This window comes from Platalea leucorodia (genome assembly GCF_965183815.1).
Source record: "Platalea leucorodia genome assembly, chromosome: Z".
Lineage (NCBI taxonomy): Eukaryota > Metazoa > Chordata > Aves > Pelecaniformes > Threskiornithidae > Platalea > Platalea leucorodia.
This window is the reverse complement of record NC_138858.1, coordinates 91,059,520-91,080,463: the sequence shown is the minus strand read 5'-3', so window position 1 is coordinate 91,080,463 and position 20,944 is coordinate 91,059,520. Positions and strand designations below refer to the sequence as shown.

Below are 20,944 nucleotides of genomic sequence, written 5' to 3'. Positions count from 1 at the left end.
ACAGCCCACACCCAGCGCCCCCCCCGCCCGCCCCGCCCGTGGCCCGGCGCGGCCCGGGGGAGCGCAGCGGCGGCGGCGGCGGCGGCGGGGAGGGGGGAACGGGGCGGCGGCGGGCGGGCGGCCGAGGGGAAGAACCATACAAGGTCTGGATCCGGCCCCGCCTTCGCTGCCTTCTTTGGCGACCGGTTCCGGTGCCCCCGGGCGCCGGGGAGGTGCGGGGCGGGCGCGCAGCGTTGCGCGGCGGGGTGCGGAGGGGGGACCCAGCGCCCGCGCCCCCTGGGCAGCACCGCCCCGATCCGGGGGAGGGGGGGTCCCACCGAGCACCCCCCCATCCTTCCCCATCAGCGCATTCCCACGGTCGCAGCCCGGCTGCATCTGCGGTGCTGGGGATGCTGCGTGTCCCCCGCTGCATCCCCGGCTCCCACGGCCCCCGCGGGTACCAGCACCCCCACGCAGGTCAGAGCCCCCCCCCCCCTCAATCCAGCCATCCCTCCTCGACCACCAACACCACCACCGCTCCTTTCCAGTTCCTCCAGACTTTGTAGTGGAGGGGGCGAGGGTTCGCTCGGCCTTATTGGCGAGGCTTGCGCTGGGAATTGCTGCGCCGGAGCAAGCGGGCACTAGCCCGGCTCCTCGCCCCGCAACGGAGCAGCCCGGCAGCCCGGCAGGTGCCAGGCGGCCCAGCCACGCGTTCGGCTCCTACCGACCCGGGTGGGTATCTGGCCCCTGCGCCGTGGGCGGAGGGGTGACGGTGCCACGGGCACGTGAACGTGCGCCCGTATCCCCCCCACCCCGAGTGGCACCTGCTCCCCGCCGGGAACGCAGCCGTCCCCCGCCGAATCCGGCCAGCTGGGGCTGCAGGTGCAGCAGTAACACCCCAACCCCTCGCGGCAGGGTTTAAGCCTGGCTTAAAGCTCCTGAGCCATAAGGGCCTGGTTTACACAAGGAGCCGGCCTAGGAGGGAGGTGCACCGCTAAACCCAGCCTGTGAGAACGGCCTAATCCCGCATGGACACCGGCTCAGTTACTCATAGTGGTTTGATGCCAATTGATGGGGAACGGCCTTAAGCCAAAATAAACCGAGGCAGCCTTAGACTGGCATGAAAACGGCTGCGTGGGGGTTGGACTGGCTTAGTTACAGCTCAGCTTAATGGGTCAGAGCATCCTGAGCAGAGCGGTTTACTCAAAGGGAGCAACAACAACAACAAAATCTCACCTGGGATGCTCTGAATGATTTTAAACTACGATTCTGGCTGGCTGGAGGCTGCAGCCGAGAGCTTTCACTCATTTTGGGCATCCCACATGCTTGTCTTAGGCCAAGCAAACCCCATCCTGAGCAGGGTGTCTCAGTAATGTGAATAATCACGGCGGGCATCAGTGATTTTGCAGCATGGGTCTGTGTGCATGAAACGCTGCGGTCCCTTCCTCAGAGCCGATGCAAGTGTCCCACGCCACCGTTGCCCCTGCATTTTAAAAGCTCGTCGTGTTAATGAAGCGAGGAAGGCAGAGCTGGCCGAGCCTCCGGCTTGGCCCCGGAACCGGCTGCCTCGTTAACGCCGGCACTAACGGGAGGAATAATGCCGTGACGCCCGGGCAGCACGGGTGAGCCCATCCTCCTCTGCCCCTGGCACCCATCGCCGTCCCCCTGCGCCTCCGCTCTCCCTGCCCGCCCGTGCAGAGGTTGGGACAAGCCGTGACATTATTTATTGTCCCAACTGGGATCAATCCCCACAATCCCCACGCCAAGAAAGTGCTGGCAGCTTCCCCTTAGCAAGGAGCCCCCAGCTCCCGCCGCCCCCCAGCCCCTGCTCCTCCTTTTGGGGCTGTGCGATGCCGAGAGCGGGATGTGCCAAAACCCCGCCGTCACCCCCGGGGAGCCGGGGCTGTGTCCCTCTGGGTGCTGTCAGCTGATGGGTGATTTCTCCCCGCTCCTCTCAGTCTTGTGACCGGGTCCTGCCGCACGTCGGGTGATTCATGTGCCGTGAGCCCCGCAGGTGCACAGGGCTGTGCCGCGGCCGGGGCGAGAGGCCACGCTGCACGCCGGCTCTCCGGGGACTGCTGGGGCTTTTAAAAGGGGAACTATTCAGATTTTTTTCACCTAATTAATGACAGCATAAATGTACTTATAGGGAGGAGAACATGAGCCTGGTTTTCATGCCTCGTGGTGAGGCAAATGGGATGCTCGTTCCCGTTGATACCGTGCCTAAACCTTGCTGGTGTCTTGAGCCGAGAGCTGAGCTTGGACAGAGCTGAGCCTTGGAGGCTGAGGTGCTCATCACCATCCCGCTGTGCGGTTCGGTGTCTCGGGAGCTCTGGGAGACTCTGCACAGTGCTTGGCTCTGGGGATCCGCCGTGGTGGTGCCTCCAGTCCTGGCTTACAGAGGATGCTCAGACATGAAGCTCGAGGCCCTTACACTACCAGAACATGGAGGCTTTCCTCCCCAGCCCCTTGGATTTGCTGTAGATGTAGATCTGGGGCTGGTAAGGTCACAGAGTCGTAAACAGAGTGTGGCTGGTGGGGACCTGAAAGGTCACCTACCTCCTACCCCTCGGCATGACTGTACCAGGGCCATATGCGTAGGCGGCTGCTTGGATGGTCGACAACACAAGCTCTTCTCGAGCAGCTTGGAGAAGGGGAACAAATAAACCCCGAGTCTTTCAGCCACCCGAACCACGAGGTGGGTGTCGCAGAGGTATCTGATGAAGCCGCCGGAGTTTCTCAGGGCTACAAGTGCTTTGTTTGCAAGTGGTGAGGTTGCACGGGCGGGATGCGGTGCTTCGGGGGTGTCAGCTCCCTCTGGCAAACACCAGCTGCCCAGATGTGGCAGATGCTGCACTGGCAGCAATTTATTCACTGGGCAACCCAGGGCCTGGATGTGAGAGATGCTTAGCACCGGCAGGGATGGGATTCAGCGTAATCTGTAATTTCTGGAGGAGGAGGAGAGACTTTCTCTGCTGCTGTTGGGTGTGGGAAATCCTCATTTCAGGCCAAACTCTGCTGGGCAGCCTTCCTGATCCCGGACCAACACCCTCCCGGCAACGGCCTGCGTCCTTCCACAACGCCGTCTCCCGCCTCACCTAGGTTTTCCTGATTTGCCTGTGAAAACTACACACCCTCCTCCTCCGGAAATATTCAGAAACACTCGCACTGAAATATGTATGGCAAAAGAGCCGGCCATCTCCCTCCTCCCTCCTCTTTCGGGGGGATGAAGGGACCCGCGGGCAGAACTTGCTGCCCTGGGGCTTTGCTGCCTGCGTTGCTGGGTCGGTCCCAAAAGGCAGATCCCCGTGCGCCGAACCCCAGGGCGGCTGGTGGGGGGGAGCCAGGCAGCGGGGTACCACGGCAGCATCGTGGGTGGCTGTGGGAGGCCCTTTCCTGCCTCAGTTTCCCCTGTGGCCAGAGAGAGAGCATCCCTGCCTCACTCTGTGCAGCAGCAGTGTGAAAAGCTCGGGGAGGAGGGGGGAAAGCCCTTTGGAGCAGACAGGAGCTCCAAATCCTGCTGAAACTTGGAGCAGCTGGGCAGCCCTGGGCACCCTGCGCAGGAAAATGGGTGCTGGGTGGTCGGGGCCGGTCCCTGAAGGTGGCAGCACTGGGAACCGGCTGGAGGCCAGGGAAGCACCCACAACAGCACTGGGTGCTGCCGGGGGAGGCTCTGCCCGCATCCCCCCGGTCCCCACACCGCTGCCATCCCCTTCCCTGCATCACCCCGCGGCAAGGATGGGCCGGCCGCGCTGGGCCACCCCGAAGAGCATCCCACAATTTTCCGCTGCTCTCGGGGCCTGGGGTCGGCGGGTGACTCCAGCCTGCTCAGCGAGGGGCATGCCGCCGTATGCACCGGGGAGCCGGGAACCTCTGGGTCATCTAAGTCCGAGACTGGTTTTGGTTCGCAAGCCCGGAGGTCTTTCCTGTTATTATCCAGCCCGCAGCAGGGGAACAATAGCGGTGGCGGCCGGCGCAGTGTGACCCAGAGATAAGGAGACAGTGTGATTAGCAGGAAAATTAAATAGTAGGTCCAGAGCAAAAAGCGGTCCCGAGGGAGCAGCACCGCTGGGAACGACGGGGTTTCCAGCCAGAGGACCACTGGCAGAGATCAGGTGCAGAGCTGGGAGAGATGCGGCTGCAAAACCAGAGCTGATGCTACAGGACAAGGACGAACCTCAGTGTTGTGGTGCCGGCCAGGAACCCCGGGGTGACCGGACAGTGCTGCGGACCCAGCGAGGGGTTTGCAGAGAGATACCATAAAGGCTTTTTTTAACGTGAAACCAAGAAACAAAAGAGGAAATGGATGCTTGCGTTTCAGCTCTGAGAACTGTGCCATGACACACGACTCCGGAGACGTGAGCGGTTCCCTAATGGGAGAGGAGCTCGTGGCACAGCCAGCGCCAGAGCATGGCAGAGACTCTCTGAATCCGCCGCATCCGACGGCGGTGCCGGAGAAGGGGCTCAACCTTGCGTGAATGTGGCACAGAGGTTGGAGAGCCGGAGCAGGGGGTGAATCCAGTGCCCGGCAGGGTTGGGGTATCCATCTCGGGATGCTGTGCGAGGGGATGGATGTCCTCCCAGCTAGCCAAAGGCTGTGCAGCCTGGGAAAGCGCTGCTCCCGAGGGCTGCAGGGCTTTGCTTTAACCACCAAAGGAGAAACTGGTGAGAGGCCAAAGGCGAGGGATCTGCAGAGCCATTGAAACCAGCCCGGGGGGAATTAGCCATTTCCTAGCAATGAGGAAATATGGGGTTAGCTGAGGACCTGCAGGGCTGCGAGGAGGGAATGGGAAGCGAGTCACTACCGACAAGTGAGGACAAGCCGGCCGGGGGCTGCGGGCTGAGACCGTCCTCTGCCCGTGGTGCAGGCAAGGGAGGCTGGCGGAGCCGCGCAGCCACCCAGCACCTTCCACCACACCTCTGGATGCAAACCCCGAGAGGCAGCCGCCTCACCCTGCAGACAGCCGGGCGTAAACACCGGGCACGAACCGAGGGTGATGGCTGCTTTTGGACAGGGGCAAAGCTGGTGGGCCAGGACCACTGTATCGACAACGTTGTTTTTTTTTTTTTCTTCTACCGAGGAGCATTTGGGTAAAACCACATCTGAAGGTGCTTGTGCTCCCGGCAGAGCGGGTGAGGCTGTGAGCTTCCCACTGCCGCGGCTCCACACGGACAAACCCAGCCCAAACTGACTTGGAGAGCGAGCTGAAAGAGGAAACAAAACCCCAACACAGTTTCTCTCTGTTGAGCATCCTTTGAATGCGGTGTCCCGGGATGTCTGGCAGCGTCTCTGGGCAGAGCCAGGCAGGCACAGCCGCTCGCCCTCCGCCGGCGTTTGCATCCCAGGGCGCTGCAAGAGCCCGGCCGAATGGCCGCCAGCCCCAGCGAGCAGGATGGGGGGCCGGGACCCCCAAGCCAAGCAAGCCTTGACAGGGCAGCGAGGGGGACTGGGCTCCTCCAGCCAGCCCCACAAAGCTCCTCTGATGATATGCAGCATTTTGGAGGCCAAATAAGAATTAATTATTATTGCTAATCAATGAAACCATCATGCCAGGAGCGGCCTGCGTGCTCCTTGCTGCCCACCAGCCCCTTCTGGGTGCTGGCCTGGCATGCAGAGGTGGGGACACAGCCTTACCTGCCTTCCCCTATTACTTCAGGAGCCCTAAATTCCTGCCGCAGCCCAGGCTGCCTCTCCCAGGGCCCGCCCGGCTGCTGGGTCACCGCTCACGGAGCGGCAGGGAGGTGTCCGCCGCATCCGGCACCTCGTGGCTGCCGGCAAAGCCAAGCAGCCGGCTCCCGGTGCATGCACCCACCACCCACACCAGCCCCGTGCATGCGCTGTGGCACATGGGGGACCCCCGGGCTGGGGGCTTCGTGGACCTGCAGCACAAGGCTGAGGGCTGGGAGCTCAGCACCGGGCATCGGAGCATCCCACCAGCAGTGTCCATCGCCCACCCCACGACCGATCCGGAGAGCCCGGTCCCTTTGGGGATGCTGGTGCTCAGCTCGCCTGGAAAATCTCCTGCGCCGGCACCCAAACTGGGCAGCGTTGTTTATCCCCGCATCATGCACCGCGTCCCCACCAGCACATGGGGATTAACAATCTTGACCTATTTCCCGGGGGGTGCAGCAAGGCTTAATTCGCTGAATGCTTGAGGAGTGCATAAGATCTGCAGATAGAGCCATTATGAAGTGTGAGATATCATTAATTAATTCACAGGTTGATATAGTTATGCGCTTAGATCATCATCAGCTGATCCTGCTAATCCCTTCTTGTGCAAGTACCTGTGCGAGGGGGAGCTGCTGCCTGGCATCGCTTCGCTCCTGGCGAGCTGGGTCATCCCCGTGTCGTCCCCACGTGCTACCGAGGCCGGGGGGGTGCAAGGGGTGGCCCCCAGTCTCTGCTCTTTAATATCCCCTGTGCCTAAAGCTGTGTTTTCCCAGGGTGGGCCCACCGGAGGGGAGATGCCTTCTGCTCTTCATCAGGGGAGGGGACTCAGGGCTGCCTCCCCTTGAGCCAGGGGCTGAGACTTTTTCTCATTAATTATTTCAATAATCATTAAAAATAGGTAATCATTACCCTGTTGATTTAGGGATTGCATTTAGTGCAGTCTTCCTCTGGCCTCCAGCCCAGTTTTGGAAAGAAACACCCCCCATGTGCTGCTGGGAGCTGCAGTTGCTCACTAGGAGCATTCGATTTTCACAAGCTCGCTATTATTTTTTTTAAACCCCAAGTCTTCCTCTTCCTCAGCTGTCCCATTGAGTGGGTGGGTTTGCTCTGGGAAGGGGCTGGAAGCATCCAAACCCACCTCACGACCCCATCCTGGGGAGAGCAAACAGGAGCCGGCTCCATCCTGCAGCCATGCCCGGGGCTTGGCTTGCTGCCGCAGCCCCCCAAATCCCCGGGAGCGTGTGCTCCCGTGGGCCTGCAGCGTTTCAGTTCCCTTGGGCTCTGCAAGGCTGGGGCACGCACGCCGGCATGCCCGGCAGATGCAGGCGGAGAGGCCAGCGGTGCCGCGGATACCGCGTTCCACCCCATCGAGCCCATCACACCTGAGCTCACCCCGCTCTATTTTCTCCTGCCCCCTTCCTGGACCTTCAGATGAAAAAAATAAAAGCCACGACAGTGGAAAGTCGAGCTAACAAATACAAATAAAACTTCCTCTGGATGCTAAAAATGACACACGTAGACAGAGAAAAAAAATTATATCGGTGACAATAACAGAGCGCGGAGCTATTTCAGTGCTGGGCTGTTCCATTGCAGCACTCGGTGCTGGGGTTGTGGCTGCTGAAAACCAGCCACTTCCCCAGGGACGTGACGTATTTCCTTTCCATCACAAACTGATTTAGAAGCAAAACTTTCTACATTTAGGCAGTGAGAGACTCAGCTTCTCTTTTCTCTCTCGCACCGATGGTGAGCGAATGGAAGGAGAGATAAAGGGGGTGGGACCAGCGCGAAGTGACTGTACATGGCTTCCTCCTTTTTTTTTTTTTCTTTCTTTCTAAATTATCAAAAAGTGAACGAAAAAACCACAATTAATATTTTCCATGCCGTGAAGGCCTTGTGTGCATCCAAGTGAGAGTTTGTGGCTCTGGCCTGGCCGGTGCTCCTGCTGCGCCGTGTGTGTGCAGCCCTGTGTGTGCCTGGGTGCCCGGTGCAAGGCCAGCCGTGCCTCGTCCTGCGTCCTGGTAGGGGATTGTCCCACCACAGTGCCTGCTGCAGCCACCTGGGCAGATTCCTGCTCTGGACCATCCCCGTCTCCATCCCCATCTCCATCTCCATCTCCATCTCCATCTCCATCTCCATCTCCATCTCCATCTCCATCTCCATCACCATCTCCGTCTCCGTCTCCGTCTCCGTCTCCGTCCCCATCCCCATCTCATCCCCATCTCCATCTCCATCTCCATCTCCATCTCCATCTCCCTCCCCATCTCCATCTCCATCTCCATCTCCCTCCCCATCTCCATCTCCATCCCCGTCCCTGTCCCCATCCCCATCCCCATCCCCATCCCTGTCCCCATCCTCCTCCTCAACCCCATCCTCCTCCTCAACCCCATCCTCCTCCTCAACCCCATCCCCATCCCCATCCTCCTCCTCAACCCCATCCCCGTCCCCATCCCCGTCCCCATCCTCCTCCTCAACCCCATCCCTGGTTTCCATCCCCATCCCCATCCCCATCCTCATCCCCATCCCTATCCCCGTCCTCCTCCTCAACCCCATCCCCATTCTCCTCCTCAACCCCATCCCTGGTTTCCATCCCCATCCCTGGTTTCCATCCCCATCCCTATCCCCATCCTCCTCCTCAACCCCATCCCTGGTTTCCATCCCCATCCCCATTCCCATCTTCATCCTCATCTCCATCCTCATCCCCATCCTCATCCTCAACCCCATCCCTGGTTTCCATCCCCATCCCCATTCCCATCTTCATCCTCATCTCCATCCTCATCCCCATCCTCATCCTCATCCTTATCCCTGTCCTCATCCCCATCCCCACTGGAGATGCACAGGGGAGAGGGACCAGTTTGGGCTCACAGTGCCCTGCGAGAGCTCACTTGGCTCGGACCAGGGAGACGCGGCGTGTGTCTAACTCCTCTCATCTCCAGCTCAAATTAAAACCAAGAATGATGGTGATAATTTCCTAGAAGGATAAACATCCGATTGCCTTTTCTCTCCCGTTCCACCAAAAATAAACACACCAGCCACAAGGAATTACAGGCAGGGAGGAAAGGATGACTATAGTTTGACTGCAGGATGTCAACAAAGCATGACCTTTCATTTACACCGGTCCCTCTGCATTAACCTAACGGGCCAATTACACCCTCAACAGAGGGTAAGTATAGAAAAAGAGAAGGAGAAATCCAACTTTAGCAGACTTCCATGACATCTCTAAGTGTCATTTCCTCTGCTGCTAATTTTAGCGCCGATGGCAAGCCGGGCAGTGTGTTTTGTATTTTTTTCCCTGGGTTGCGGTATGTTACCCAGCTTCCTTTTTTTGTTGCTCTCTTTCCCACCGCGTCCTGCAGCTTCACCCAGCACCGTGTGCCCGGGGCGAGCCGGGACCCCCCTGGCTCCTGCATCCTCCTTTGCACCTTGCAGCCCGTCACCCCGACCCTTGCTGGCGGGGAGGCGAGGCTGGCAGAGCTTTGCAGGACCCATGCGACACGCCTGCGTGCGGCCGGCGTGATTCAGCCCCTGCGAGGTAAACAGCCGTTTCCTGCTGGAGGGAAAGTCCCGGCCACGTTTAACACCCCCCGGCATGGAGTGAAAGCCGCTCTCGCTGCCGGGGCTCCGGGGAGGGCGGCCAGCCGGGTGCAGGGAGCGGGAAGGGAATGGCACAGACCTGTTTTCTCTCTTGCTTTGGGAGCAGGTTGCTCTGGGACAGACCCAGGGATCGATGCAGGGGTGAGATGCAGCAAGGGGAGCATCGCCATCCCCTCCGAACGATGCCAGAGCTCCCTGGGGGATGCCTGCTGTGGCTCTGCTGCAGTGCTGCACGGCCGTGGGCAAGTCATTCCCTCGTGCCTCAGTTTCCCCTGCCTGCAAAATGCCTCCCGAGGTCTTGCTCCCCGCCGTTTGTTCAAAGTGCTCCTGGATGCAGCCCTGGCCTCGGCAGGACAAAATCAGCTTTGTCACAGCGGAGCCACCAGGGACGCGCTGCAAGGAGGACTTGCAGGCGGGCAAATCCAAGCCTCAGAGAAAACCAAGTCGTAGATGAAAGCCTAATTAAAGAGCTAATTAAAGGGGAGGTCCGGCTAAGTGGCCAGTAGGCAGAGCTCTTCTGATTTATGGCTTTAATTTTGGTTTTGCTTTCCAAGAGAAGCGGGCTGAGGCAGCGAGCAAGGGCAAAGGCAGGGCAAGGCCGGGGCAGTGCCCGGTTCCCACGCTGCCGCCCTGCATGGTGCTGCCCAGGGACCCCTCGGCCGGGCACCGCGGTCCGGCTCCCGCGCCGGAGCCCCTGGGTGACGCTGGGCCATGCCCGGCATCGCCTGCATGAGGGTCTTGCTGGCAAGCCCCACCCCCAGCTGCAGGGGCTCTGCTCCGTCCCATGCAGCTGGCGCGGACCCCAAAGCAACCAGATTCGCCCGGCGCTGGCCCGGCATCGCCCCGCGCTCGCTGCCAGCAAGGAGCCCATGCAGCCCCGTGCGCTCCATCCATGTTTTATTCTGAAAGCTTCAGGCATTAAAGCTCAAGAGCCCCAAGGTGCGGGTGGGACATGCCGGGGGTCAGGCCAGAAATGGGGCAAGGGGAAGAGAAAAGGGTGATGCCATCCTTCCCGGGACACCTGGGGCAAGCCGGGCCACCACTCGGGATGTTACCCTTGGGGGGAAAGAGACCCCCCCCCCAGGTTTTGGAAGTGGAGGGGCTGGGGTTTCTGCTGTGAATCTGGGCTGGTAGAAGGGTGGGTGCATCCTCGGCAGGTCCCGGGGTCTCCTCCCGGTCCGGGTGGAGGTGGCTCGGCGGTGCGGGGAAGAGGGTGCAGCTGCGCAGGGGGAGGGCACGATGGCCGGTGCTAATCCTCGTAGTATTTGGTGAGGAACTGGGTCGAGGCCACCGGGGAGCCCAGCTGAAACCGCTCCACGAAGCTCTCCATTGCCCAGGCACCTGGGGAGAGAGGGAGAGGGGGTGAATGGGGCTGCGAGGTGGCCGGGGAGGGGATGCTCCGGGGCTGGATCCAGGCTGGGGCTGCACGCTGCATGCCATGCACCGGCTGCTGCTCTGCCGCAGGCGCTGCAGACCACATCCTGCAAACAGCGGCAGGCGGGGAGGCAGCGGGCTCTGCCCCGCGGGGCCAGAGGGCAGGGAGCCATGGGGATCCCAGCCCCGAGCATCCCCGGGGGGGCAAATGGCATTGGCACCTCTCGTGCCACCCCTCCGCCCCTGCCGACCATAGGAGCAGACCTTCCCACGCTTCCCACAAGCCCATCCCGGGGTGCCTGGAAATCCCCCAGCAGTGCGTGGGGGAGACGGCAGGAGATTCCCCGGCCCCCTCGCTTGCATGCACTGAGCTGCTGCTCCACAGATTGTTGGAGCTGAGGGGGGGGTCTTCATTCCTGACCCCCCTCCTCTGCTGCCTGGCCTGACTGGAGGATTCCGGAGGTCCGGGGGCAGCTCGTGGCTGGAGCCGGCCTCGGTTTTCCCATGCTGGAGGCAGCAGGGAAACCCTCTCCGGGGCGTCGGGCAGGAGGGGTTCCCTTGTGCCAAGCCCCGTGGGCCAGAAATCCCCTTGCGCCCTGCCAGGGTTCCGTGTCGAGCGTGTATCTGGCTTGTGGCTGGTGGAGCACCCTCCTCCCGGCCAGAGGGGCTTTCCCCAGGCATGACGGGACCCAAGCAGCTCACGCTGCCACCTCTGTCCCTGCCTGGTGGGACACTGGATGGGACATGGCCGAGGCATCGCAGGGCAGGGAAAGGGGCCTGTTGTTTATCCGAAACCCGTCCTCCCCTCCTCTCCCCTTCCTGGTGCTGCTCTTTAATGTCACGTTGCAGACTGGCAGCCCTTATCTGCCTTCACATCTCAACCCCAACTGGAGCAAACCGTCCCCTTTGCTCTTGCAAAAGTGCTGAGCAAAACCCGAGCTGCTGCATCACCCGCGTGGGGCGGCAGTGGCTCAGGGTGCCGACGGAGCCCAGCTCCTTGCACTGACTCAGGCCCTGCCGTGAGTCACCCTACAGCTGAAAAGCCCCCAAGGGGCTCTGAAGATGCTCCCGGTGCCGGCGCTGCAGCTTGCGACCTCCCGGAGCTGCAAGAGGCCGTGGCCGGGGAGATGCTCCAAGTGCCTGGGAAGGAGGTCCCAGGATGCCCGGGGCCGGACCCTGCACCCCGGTACGCCGGCTGGGAGGAGATGTTGAAAGGCACCAGGGTGCGTGTGGGTGGGGGCGTCCCAGATGTCCCCACATCATCACTGCCACCTGCTGAGGACCCAAACCAAGTCGATGGCAAGGACAATCCTGCTGTGCTGCACTGGGGTCACCGCCAGCCGGGGCACGCAGCCGCATTTCCAGCGGCTCTGGCTCATCACAGCAGCCCGAGCCCAAGGCGGGAGATGCCCTGGGCAATGGCTGCGAGCCCCGGTGCGCTCCTGCATGGCCATCGGGCCCCGGTGCGTGCCCCAAACATGTCCATCCCCAAATAACACCCCTGGCAAGGAGGGGCAGCCGCTCGCTTCGGGGTCGCAATCCATCCCTGCTTTAAGCTCCAGGGGTCCTGGCGAGCGTGGTGCCAGGGGAAGGGGTCTCGGGGGGTGGATGCTCCCGCTGCGCTGGCGGCCCTTCGGCGGGTGCCTTTCATCCAAAGGCTTTCAAAGCGTTCAGAAAGCCCCAGGGCCGGTGCCCCATGGGACCGGGGTGAGAGCGAGACGTGGTGGCCCCCCGACTCCCAGGGGTGCCGGGAGCTGTCATTGATGTTCGTGAAGCCTCCGGAGAGGCGCGGATGAAAGGAGCCGGGAGGATGCAGAGCCGCTGCAGGGCTGCAGGCGCCGGCCCCGGCTCTCGCCGCTGCGCATGGGGCGAGGGTTTTTCCTGACCTACTTTCCTACTTGCCATCACACCGGTTGTGCTTGTCCCTCGTGGGGAGCCGGGACCGGCCACAGGGAAAGCCCCAGGCACAGCCACTGGTGCGATAAAGGGGGTGATGCACCGGGCGGCTCCCAGGTCTGGGGGTCCGCAACCCCCACCCCAAATCCAACCCCTTGGGTGCATCTCCAAAGTGGGTGCTCCCATCCTGGCAGGACAGCCTGCACCCCAGGGCAATGTCCCTCTGCAAACCATCCCAAATGATGCTGCTGCACCGGCGCGGGCCATGAGTCACCGGGACCATGGAGCCGGCTGGGGAGCTGAGGTCGCGGTGCTGCCATCCCCTCTCTCCGCTAGAACAATACGACATTTCATCCATGGCTTGGTCCATTTTCAAGCTCATTTCCCGGAGGATTATATCATCGTGCTCGACCCTTATCTGAGCGCCCGCCAGAGGAAGAGGAGCGCACGCTGACACCCACACGCGCGGCAGCCGCCCAATCCCTGAGCGCCGGGTGGGGAAACTGAGGCACGAGGCAGCTGCTGGGCTCGGGGAGCTCAGGGACCCTCCGACCCCGCAGGCAATGGGTGCACGGGGCTGCTTCACAGCCCGGCGATCACAACCTGCCCCCACAAAATGACGGGTCCCCGCCTCCCCCCGGCCCCGCAGTGCCGGGGGCACGTTGCCGGCTGTAATTTATCAGCCTCATCAGCGGGGCCGTTCTCCCTGATAGGAGCCCTGATGCTTTTCTGCCAAGATTAATGATGTCCCAGCAGAGGTAGGCGGGAGGCCGTTGGCTGCTATGGTCACCATTAACTGACACCCGGGGACTTTGGCCAGGATTGTGTGCTCCCCACAGCCCTTCGCTGCCTCCCATCCCAGCCACAGCCTTTTCCTCCCCGCCAGGGCCTGGTTCGACCCGATTTTCCGGCTGGGCGGATCGGAGGCGCATGAGGTTGGCTCGTGAGTCAATACTGTGGCCCCGATGCGAAGCCGGAGCTGGAAAGGGATGGAGCCATGGGGAGGGCAGCCAGCTGGGCTCATCCTCAGTCCCTGGTCCCCAAAGGACTTGCTGCTTCCCAGAGGTAACATTTCTGGGAGGCAAAAGTCCATTCCCAGTTGTAAAATGCCTTTCCAGGGCAGGAGGAGGTTTGGGGATGCTGGGGAGCATCTCCCCACGCTCACTGGAGCTGGTGGGCATCCAGCACCGGGGCACGGCAGGGTGGCAGCAGAGGTTGATACGGCACTGCCCGGCACTGCCCGGCAGGTGCAATTAAGCCTCAAGATCTTCTGCTAATTAAAGCAGCACCACAAGGAAAAGGAAGGAGGTGGAAAACAAATGGTCTCCATCCTCCCATGGGCTGCAGATGGGCAAAAAGGTCCCCAGTGCCACCGTGCCACCGTGCTGTGGCCGGCGTTTGCCCGACGCCCAAATTCCCCCGGCCGAGGGAGTTTCCCGCGGCTCACTGCAGCTGGCAGCAGAGCCCGACCGCCCGATTGAGAGCTCACAGCGGGTGCCAGCGCCTCGGGATGCGACGGGTGGCTTTGACATCTTGCAGACCACAAACTATTATCTTGCATCTCGCCAAAATACAAACACAGCTTGTAACCCTCCTGGCTTGGGAGGGAAGCGGGGCAAGCGGGGAGGAAGGGCTTTGCACCGCCTGACGGTGCCCGTGTGGCCTCAGGGACACCCTAAGTGTCTCCATCTTCAGTCCCAAGCGGGAACAGAGCTGGTGCCCAGTGATAATTTAGTTGCAAAGCTGCAGCACAGGCCAAAAAGCGGAGTGAATCAGACACTAGTGGAGAAACTGAGGCTCCAAGAGGGTTATTTGCCTGAGGTCACACAGCAAGAGATCTGGCTGGCACAGGGACTGATCAGAAACCCTCGCGGAGAAGGATCAGGGCTTTTTTTTTTCCTGATGAAACAGGTCTTTTTGCTCAAGAGCCACCCTGGAGAAACACCTCTGCTGTAAACAACCGATTTCATTGCCACCAGCGCCGGGCTTGCTGCGGGGAGCGGCGGCGGGGGGAGGCGAGCGGGGTGCTGCAGCCCTCCTCCAGCTCCGCCACTGCCGGCCCGCACGCCCTTGGGCATGGCACCCAACCCACCGCCCCTCGGTGCCATCCCAGCCAGGACATCCCCGCGGCAAGGGCGGGCACCGGAGCCACCGGCCACTGCGGAGCCAGCCTCGCTCCCTTTCAGCTTGCCAGCCTTGCAAAGCCGGGTGGGGGGGAGAAGTAGCACAGATTTATTTTCCGCACTCGCCGTTGCCCCTCGCTTTTTTATTTCCCAGGGATTTGCACGAGCAATGGCTCTTTCCCAGGAGCAGGGACGCAGCGGCACGGGCAGGTCCTGGTTTAGTGCCCTCTTCTGGAGGCTCCAGCCCCTCGGCTCCGCTGCCGAGCTCCTGCCATCCCGCCTGGCACACACCACCTGCCCCAGTTTGGCCCCGCTTGGCCCAGGACCTTTCCCAGTTCAGCCTCCAACACCCAGCCCATGCCTGTGCTTGGGTGGGGGGCGAAGGCGGGAGCTTCTCCCCGAGATGAGTGGCGAGAGAAAAGCTCTCGTGGGGCTCCGTCTTCTCCCCAAGCGGGCTCTACCAGGGCACAAGCTGCCAGAGGGATGGATGCATGGCACAGTGCTGGTGATGCACGGTGCAGGGATGCGGCACTGGATGCTGGATGGATCCGGAGGCTGGGATGGGCCAGCGCCGCTCCCTGCACCCGCCGGGTGCTCCGGTTGGGACATGCCTCCCTCTCCGGGGCTAGCACCTGGTGACGATGGGTGCCACCATCTTTGGCGAGATGGAGGTGTCAGTGCCACCAGAGGCAGGACAAAACCAAAGCAATAAGAAGGGGCTGGTTTAAGGCCAAGCAAGATGGAAAACCCCAAGCAAGGCTTCAAGCCGTGCCTGCAGCATTGCCGGGCGAACCCGCATCTCCTGTACCACAGGAGAGGACCAAGCCAGAGCCCTGGAGGAGCTGGCTGAGTATCTCCCCTGTGGTCTGCTGGGGTCAAGGTCAGGTTCTCCTTTCCACATGCCGCCAAAGGTGTTTGCTCCTCTCCCTCGTGTGCTGCCTTCGCACCGCAGGGCCAGACCCCAGTGCTGAGCCACGCGGGGCTGGATGCACCAGCGGTTCGATTGCTGTTCATCCCACTGTGGTCCCTGGGGATGGATTTATTTAAAACCCTTGAGACACCAAAATCTGGTCCTCTCTTGGCTGCCTTTAGGGCTCATGCCCTGCTCGCCAGCTGCCCTGGGAATTAAAGAGATGGGCTGCTGGCGAGCGGTGGTTCAATCCAGCAGCACCCGCTGGACAGGCCAAGCCTGTGATGCAGCAGTGAAATGGTTAAAAATAACCTTCAACCAGCTACTTAAATAACAGCCTCCGCCAAGACAGCCGCAGCTGTCTGACAAATGGAGATGCTCAGGCATCAGATGTTGTGGAGAAAATATCCGCTGCTGTTTTAACGGGTCTTTCCCAGGGAGCCTGGGAAGGGCTGAGAAACTTGAGGATGGGATGGAGACGGCGCGGAGCGGGGAGCACCCGGCCACCCTGTGCCTCGGGGGACGGGGGGACAGGGAGGGGATCTTCTGCAGGACACATGGGTCTGGTGCCTGAACCCCTTTGGAAATGAAATTTAGGGGCTGGAGCCGCACATCCTGCTAATAAGAGGATTTATTTGGAAAAAGCTCTTTGGTGGGTGTCCCAGCCTCCCTTCTCAGCCCTGGGACGCTGTGATGGGGACGCGGGTGCGTGGCCCTGGGTGACAGGAGTGGAGCCCCCTCCTCTGACTGTGCCGGGGACGAGGGGCCAGGGCAGTGCCCCACTCCGCTGGCAGGGGGGTGGCTTCAATGCACGTCATTAAGAAGCAGAGCTAATGAGCCAGAAAGCAAACCGAAGAGCAGAAATAACCCGCAGAGAGACTCGCAGCAGCAGCAGCCCGCTCCGGCTGAGTTTCGGGGTCTCTCCCAGCACGGGGGTCTGGGGACAGCGAGTTCCCATGGAGCTGCCCCGCCGCTGCCTGCCTTCCCCAGGATGCGCAGCGTTGGTTAGCATTGCACTGGGGTGAGTCAGGCCGGCGCAGACGAGACGCACCGACCTGACCTGCCTATCGAGCTGTGCTCATGTGGTCCCGGCTGGGAAAGTTTTGAAATTTCCCTTGCTGAGGCCACAGGAGCTGCCGTGCTCTGTGCTCCAGCCCGGGCTGCACCGGCACCATCCGGGGAAGGAACCCACGCTTTGCATTTTGCAGGATGGGTCCTTGCCTGTGCCAGGGGTCCTGCAGGAGACCCCGCGCCCCAGGGTCCACCCATCCGGGATGAAGCAGCGGGGATGGTCCCGTCGTGTCTTGGGGGTCTCGGCAGCTTGCCTCCATCCTTGCCATGCAGCGTTTTGGGAGGCGGCAGCCCTGTCCCTGCACTGCGCAGGGCGGAGGGGAGCTGGGAGTTGGCCGGCGTTGTGTCAGCCCTGTTTGAGCAATCCCTTGCTAAACCATCCCCACGGCTGATCCTTATCTGTGTGCTCTGAGGTGGCGGTGATGCAACTCCCGAGGCTCGGGGGGGATGTGCCAGCAAGGACTTGGCCTCATTTCACAGCCGACGAGACCTCTCCCTGCTTCCGATCCCGCTAGCCAGGCAGTTACCGGCCGTTTTGCCGAGGTTTTCTGCTGCCTTGCAAGGACTTCCCACCCCAGCCACGTCCCGTGTACGGATTTGAAATCCCTTTGCACCAAACGAGCATCCCCAGCCCAGCACTTTTGGCATGCCTGAACACATGGCGTTAGCGCTGCAAATGCATCCATACCCCCGGGAAAGCCCCTCGGGGCCCAGCGCGGGGCCCGGAGCGAGGGCACGGCTGCTCCTTACCCAGCGAGACCCGCTCCTCGGGGCTCAGGGCGACGGCCTCGTGAGCCGGCTGCTCGTACAGGCGGAGCTGGTAGCGGTGGTACCCGCTGCGGGGCGGGGGCGTGGGCCGGACGTAATCTGGGGATACAAAAGATAACGGCTGAGCATCCTGCCGAGCGGGACCCGCTTCCCACTGTAACCATGCGCCCACCACCCCCCTTCCAGGCTGGGATCGGCTCTCCCACCCAGTGTCGTGCACCGAGGGCCCTTGCCATGCTGGGGCTGGAGGGAGAAAGCGCTCAGCACCCCAGGTGTTTCACGGAGAAGAGCAGCCACCCCAAACCTGGATCCCCCTGCCCCGTCTGCCTGGGGGCCAGCTCCTGTTTTCCCTCTCCTGAAATAACCTGCTCCCAACCTCCGGCCGTGCCAGCCACCGCCCTCTCCTCCTCCTCTTTCTTTCAACTTCAGAGCCCCGGGGTGCTCCTCGCCTCCGTGCCGAGTGCCTCGACCTCTCCTCCATCACCCTTCCCATCCCTGCACCATCCCTGCCATGCCCCCTCCCCATCCCTGCCGTGCTGGCTGCAGCCTCCCCTGGGTAGAGAGGACAAGCCTGAGACCCCCAGCACCTCGCCGGTGCGTGGCCAGCACCCCTTGCCATCCCAGCTGCCCCATGGGGGTCCGGGGTGCCTGGCACATCGCCGGCTGGGCTCCAGCTGCCAGGCTTTTGAAGTCCTCCCGCGCCCAACTTTGGTGGAGGAGGATGCTCTTGTGGTTGAAGCAATGGGTTCTCAGGTGCTGGAAGTCCGGGGGTGTTTCCTCGCCTTGCTGCAGATGTTCAGCACGCAGGCGGGCACGTCCCTGGGCGCACACCACACCGTGTGCATGCCCTTAACCCAGCCGAAGAGGGAGCGAGCAGCGTGCAGCTGCCCAGATGTGGGGCCTGCAGCTGGCTCAGGGCGTAGCTGCATCATCACCGGCTGGCGAGGACAGAGAGGGCTGGCTGTCCCCGGGAGAGGGACACCCCCGGGGAGAGACCCCCCAATGCACAGCGTTGCCGATGCCAGCAGCCGCCCCTCGCCCTCCATCGGGGACGGGGGGACGTGATGCCAAGGGACAAGAGGCTGAAGCTCCTCCAGGACTTGGGCACCCGCAGCCGGGCGAGCCCCCGGCCCCTCTCCCCTGCTCCCTCGGGGTGTAAACTCCGTGAGCCTGTTTTGAACTGAAAGTCTTTGTTCGTGCAACATCACAGAAGTTGTTGTGATTCACCCGCTTTTATCTTGTGTTTTTCTTTTTGGTTGTATTCCCCCCCCCCCAAGTTTTTGCACTGGTTTGGAGCTCTTCCAACTGCTGGGGAGTTTTTTAACCACTTTTGCCTCTAGAAAAATAAGAGAAAAAGTGGCTCCTATTTCAGACAGCACCCAGCTAACCACGGCTCAGCTGCGCCCTGCGAGAACCCCTCGCGTCCCTCCCTCGCATCCCGGCGAGCTTGTCCCCGCCAGGCACTGCCAGCTCTGCCACCAGCCCGAGCTGCAGGAGACCCCGTCCCCCCGTCGGCGTCTGCGCTCACCCGTCAGCACGTGCCCTTTGATGTCCCCAGTCCTCAGATCCGCACCCTGTAAAGGACAAGAAGAGGGAGTGAGGTGCTACCAAGACCCCTGGGAGAGGGACACGGGGGGATGGACCCCTGCTGCCACCCCCATGGCTGCACCCGCTTCTCCCCGGGGATTCGTTTTCCAACATTTCGAGTGTTTTCCTTGCAAAGGTCATTAGGGAGCCGGGGCAGGGGGGAAGGAGCGCACCAGGGGCTTTCTTGGGCTATTTGGGATTTAGAGGCTCGATGCACAGTGTCCCGGCACACAGGCGGTTTGTCACCACGCTGTCACCCGCATGTGGGGGTCATCAGTGATCCAGTGATCCGGGTCAGCGATCCAGGCTGTGGCACACCGGGAAAGCCTGCTAAAAGTCTCGGTGTCGCTCGGCATGCAGGGCTTTGGGAAGGATGAACCAGGCCGGGTGGGAAGGGGCTGGCAGCAGAGGACCGCGGTGATTTGCACTGGCGTTCCCGCGGCAGAGCTTTGCCTCATCGCGGCGGTTTTGCTCTCAACCGAAACTCCTGCCTGGCCAGCAAGCCCCACCGCCAGGCAGGCTTGGCTCTCCATCCCTGGCCTGGGACGCTTCCCTGGAGGAAGGAGGCTTTGCCGAGACTGCCGAGCATCCCTCAGGGACCAGATTAATGACAAGGGGGCAGCGGCGGGAGCTTCGGCCGCATCCTGGCCCCGCACAAGCAACCTCACCCCTGACCTGCTGTGCTATTCCCGGCTGGCCCCCACCTCCCACCGATGCTGCCAGCGTTCATAAATCCTCTCCTACGGCACCCGTTATTCCAGTCCTGCCCACACACGCGCTGCTGCCAGGTTTCCTCCGTCCTAACCTGCCCTGGGAGTTATTACCCCCCAAAAAAGATGCATCAGATAACTGCAAGCAAAAGTGCATGCGGGGAACATGGTCGGTTCCCTGGCTTTTTGGGATCAAAGCTTTGCTTTCTCCAAAAAGAAACCTGCTTTGCACTGACTCACGGCTGTCGACAGCCTCCTGCGAGCTGCCTGTGGCACAGCGAAGGTCACCGGGAAGCCAAGTGCCTGCTCAGGTCCCTGGCTATCGGCTCCCCAACGCTGGCTCGCCACCTTGGCAGCCGGAGCCGAAAATATCCCGATGACGGAGAGGAGGTGGCTGAGGTTTTGGGCAGCGACTGGCAGGTTTGGATACCCTGGTTCGCAGGGGGAGGGGAAGGCGGCGCGCAGACTGCTGGGGGAGAAGCACCCCAGGGTGTGCCGAGGGGGGACACCAGGGGCTGCGCTGGCTGCTCTCTCCCTGCCTAGGCTGCCCAGATGTGCGAGCACAACCTGCCCAGATGTGCGTGCCCGCTCCATCCAGATGCGCATGCCCGCTCCATCCAGATGTGCATTACCAGCCCACCCACATGCGCATGCCCGCTCTGCCCAGACGATGTGCATGCCTCCTCCATCCAGATGTGCACATCTGCTCTACCCAGCCATGCATGCCCAGCCCCTCCAGCTGTGCCTGCTCCCCCAGATGTGCCGGTTTCAGCTGTGGGGCCGGGCTGATGGAGGAAGCTCGTAGCAAACCCCAAGCTCGCCGCGGCCGGGCCGGCTGCCAGCCCCTGCTCTTCAAAGGCAGGGACTGAAGCTTTTTTCTGTTCAGGGTAGGGTTGCTCCCGTGCGGGGACCTCGCTGCTATTCCTGGCTTTGCCATGGGCTTATCGGGAGAGGCCGGGCCTCCTCCCTGTTTTCCTGCCTGCTGATGTGGGTTGCCTGCTTGCCCTGAGATGCAGTGGGTTCTAGCTAGCCCCGGGGATGGGAGAGTCAAAGCATAAAGCTCCTTTTAAGAGGCAAGAACAGGAAGAGGGCGGGAGGGAGAAAGTAGGGACGAGCACTGTAAACCCTGCCTTATTTTTTTTTTTAATAGTAAACAGCTATTCTGAAAGCAAGGGAGCAAACTCGGCTTGCAATGGGCACGGGCTGCTGGGCTGCAGGAGAGGCTGGCGGGGTTGGGTGCGAAGCCCCGCTTGCTCCTGCGAGC

The 20,944-nt window shown here is 61.7% G+C and overlaps 1 protein-coding gene across 1 annotated transcript in view; it reads right to left on the bottom strand.

Moving 5' to 3' along the window:
* Nucleotides 1-10,121: 10,121 nt before the first annotated feature.
* The window catches only part of LOC309602255 (phosphatidylethanolamine-binding protein 4-like), a gene marked incomplete at its 5' end in the record, with an annotated part of 81,965 nt that continues 71,142 nt past the window's right edge, over nt 10,122-20,944 (bottom strand). The window contains 3 exons of the mRNA XM_082335656.1: nt 10,122-10,582; nt 17,366-17,482; nt 18,912-18,957. Of these exons, the coding sequence (XP_082191782.1) occupies nt 10,491-10,582; nt 17,366-17,482; nt 18,912-18,957 (255 nt within the window). The 3' untranslated portion in view covers nt 10,122-10,490. The remainder of the gene's footprint in view (nt 10,583-17,365; nt 17,483-18,911; nt 18,958-20,944) is intronic.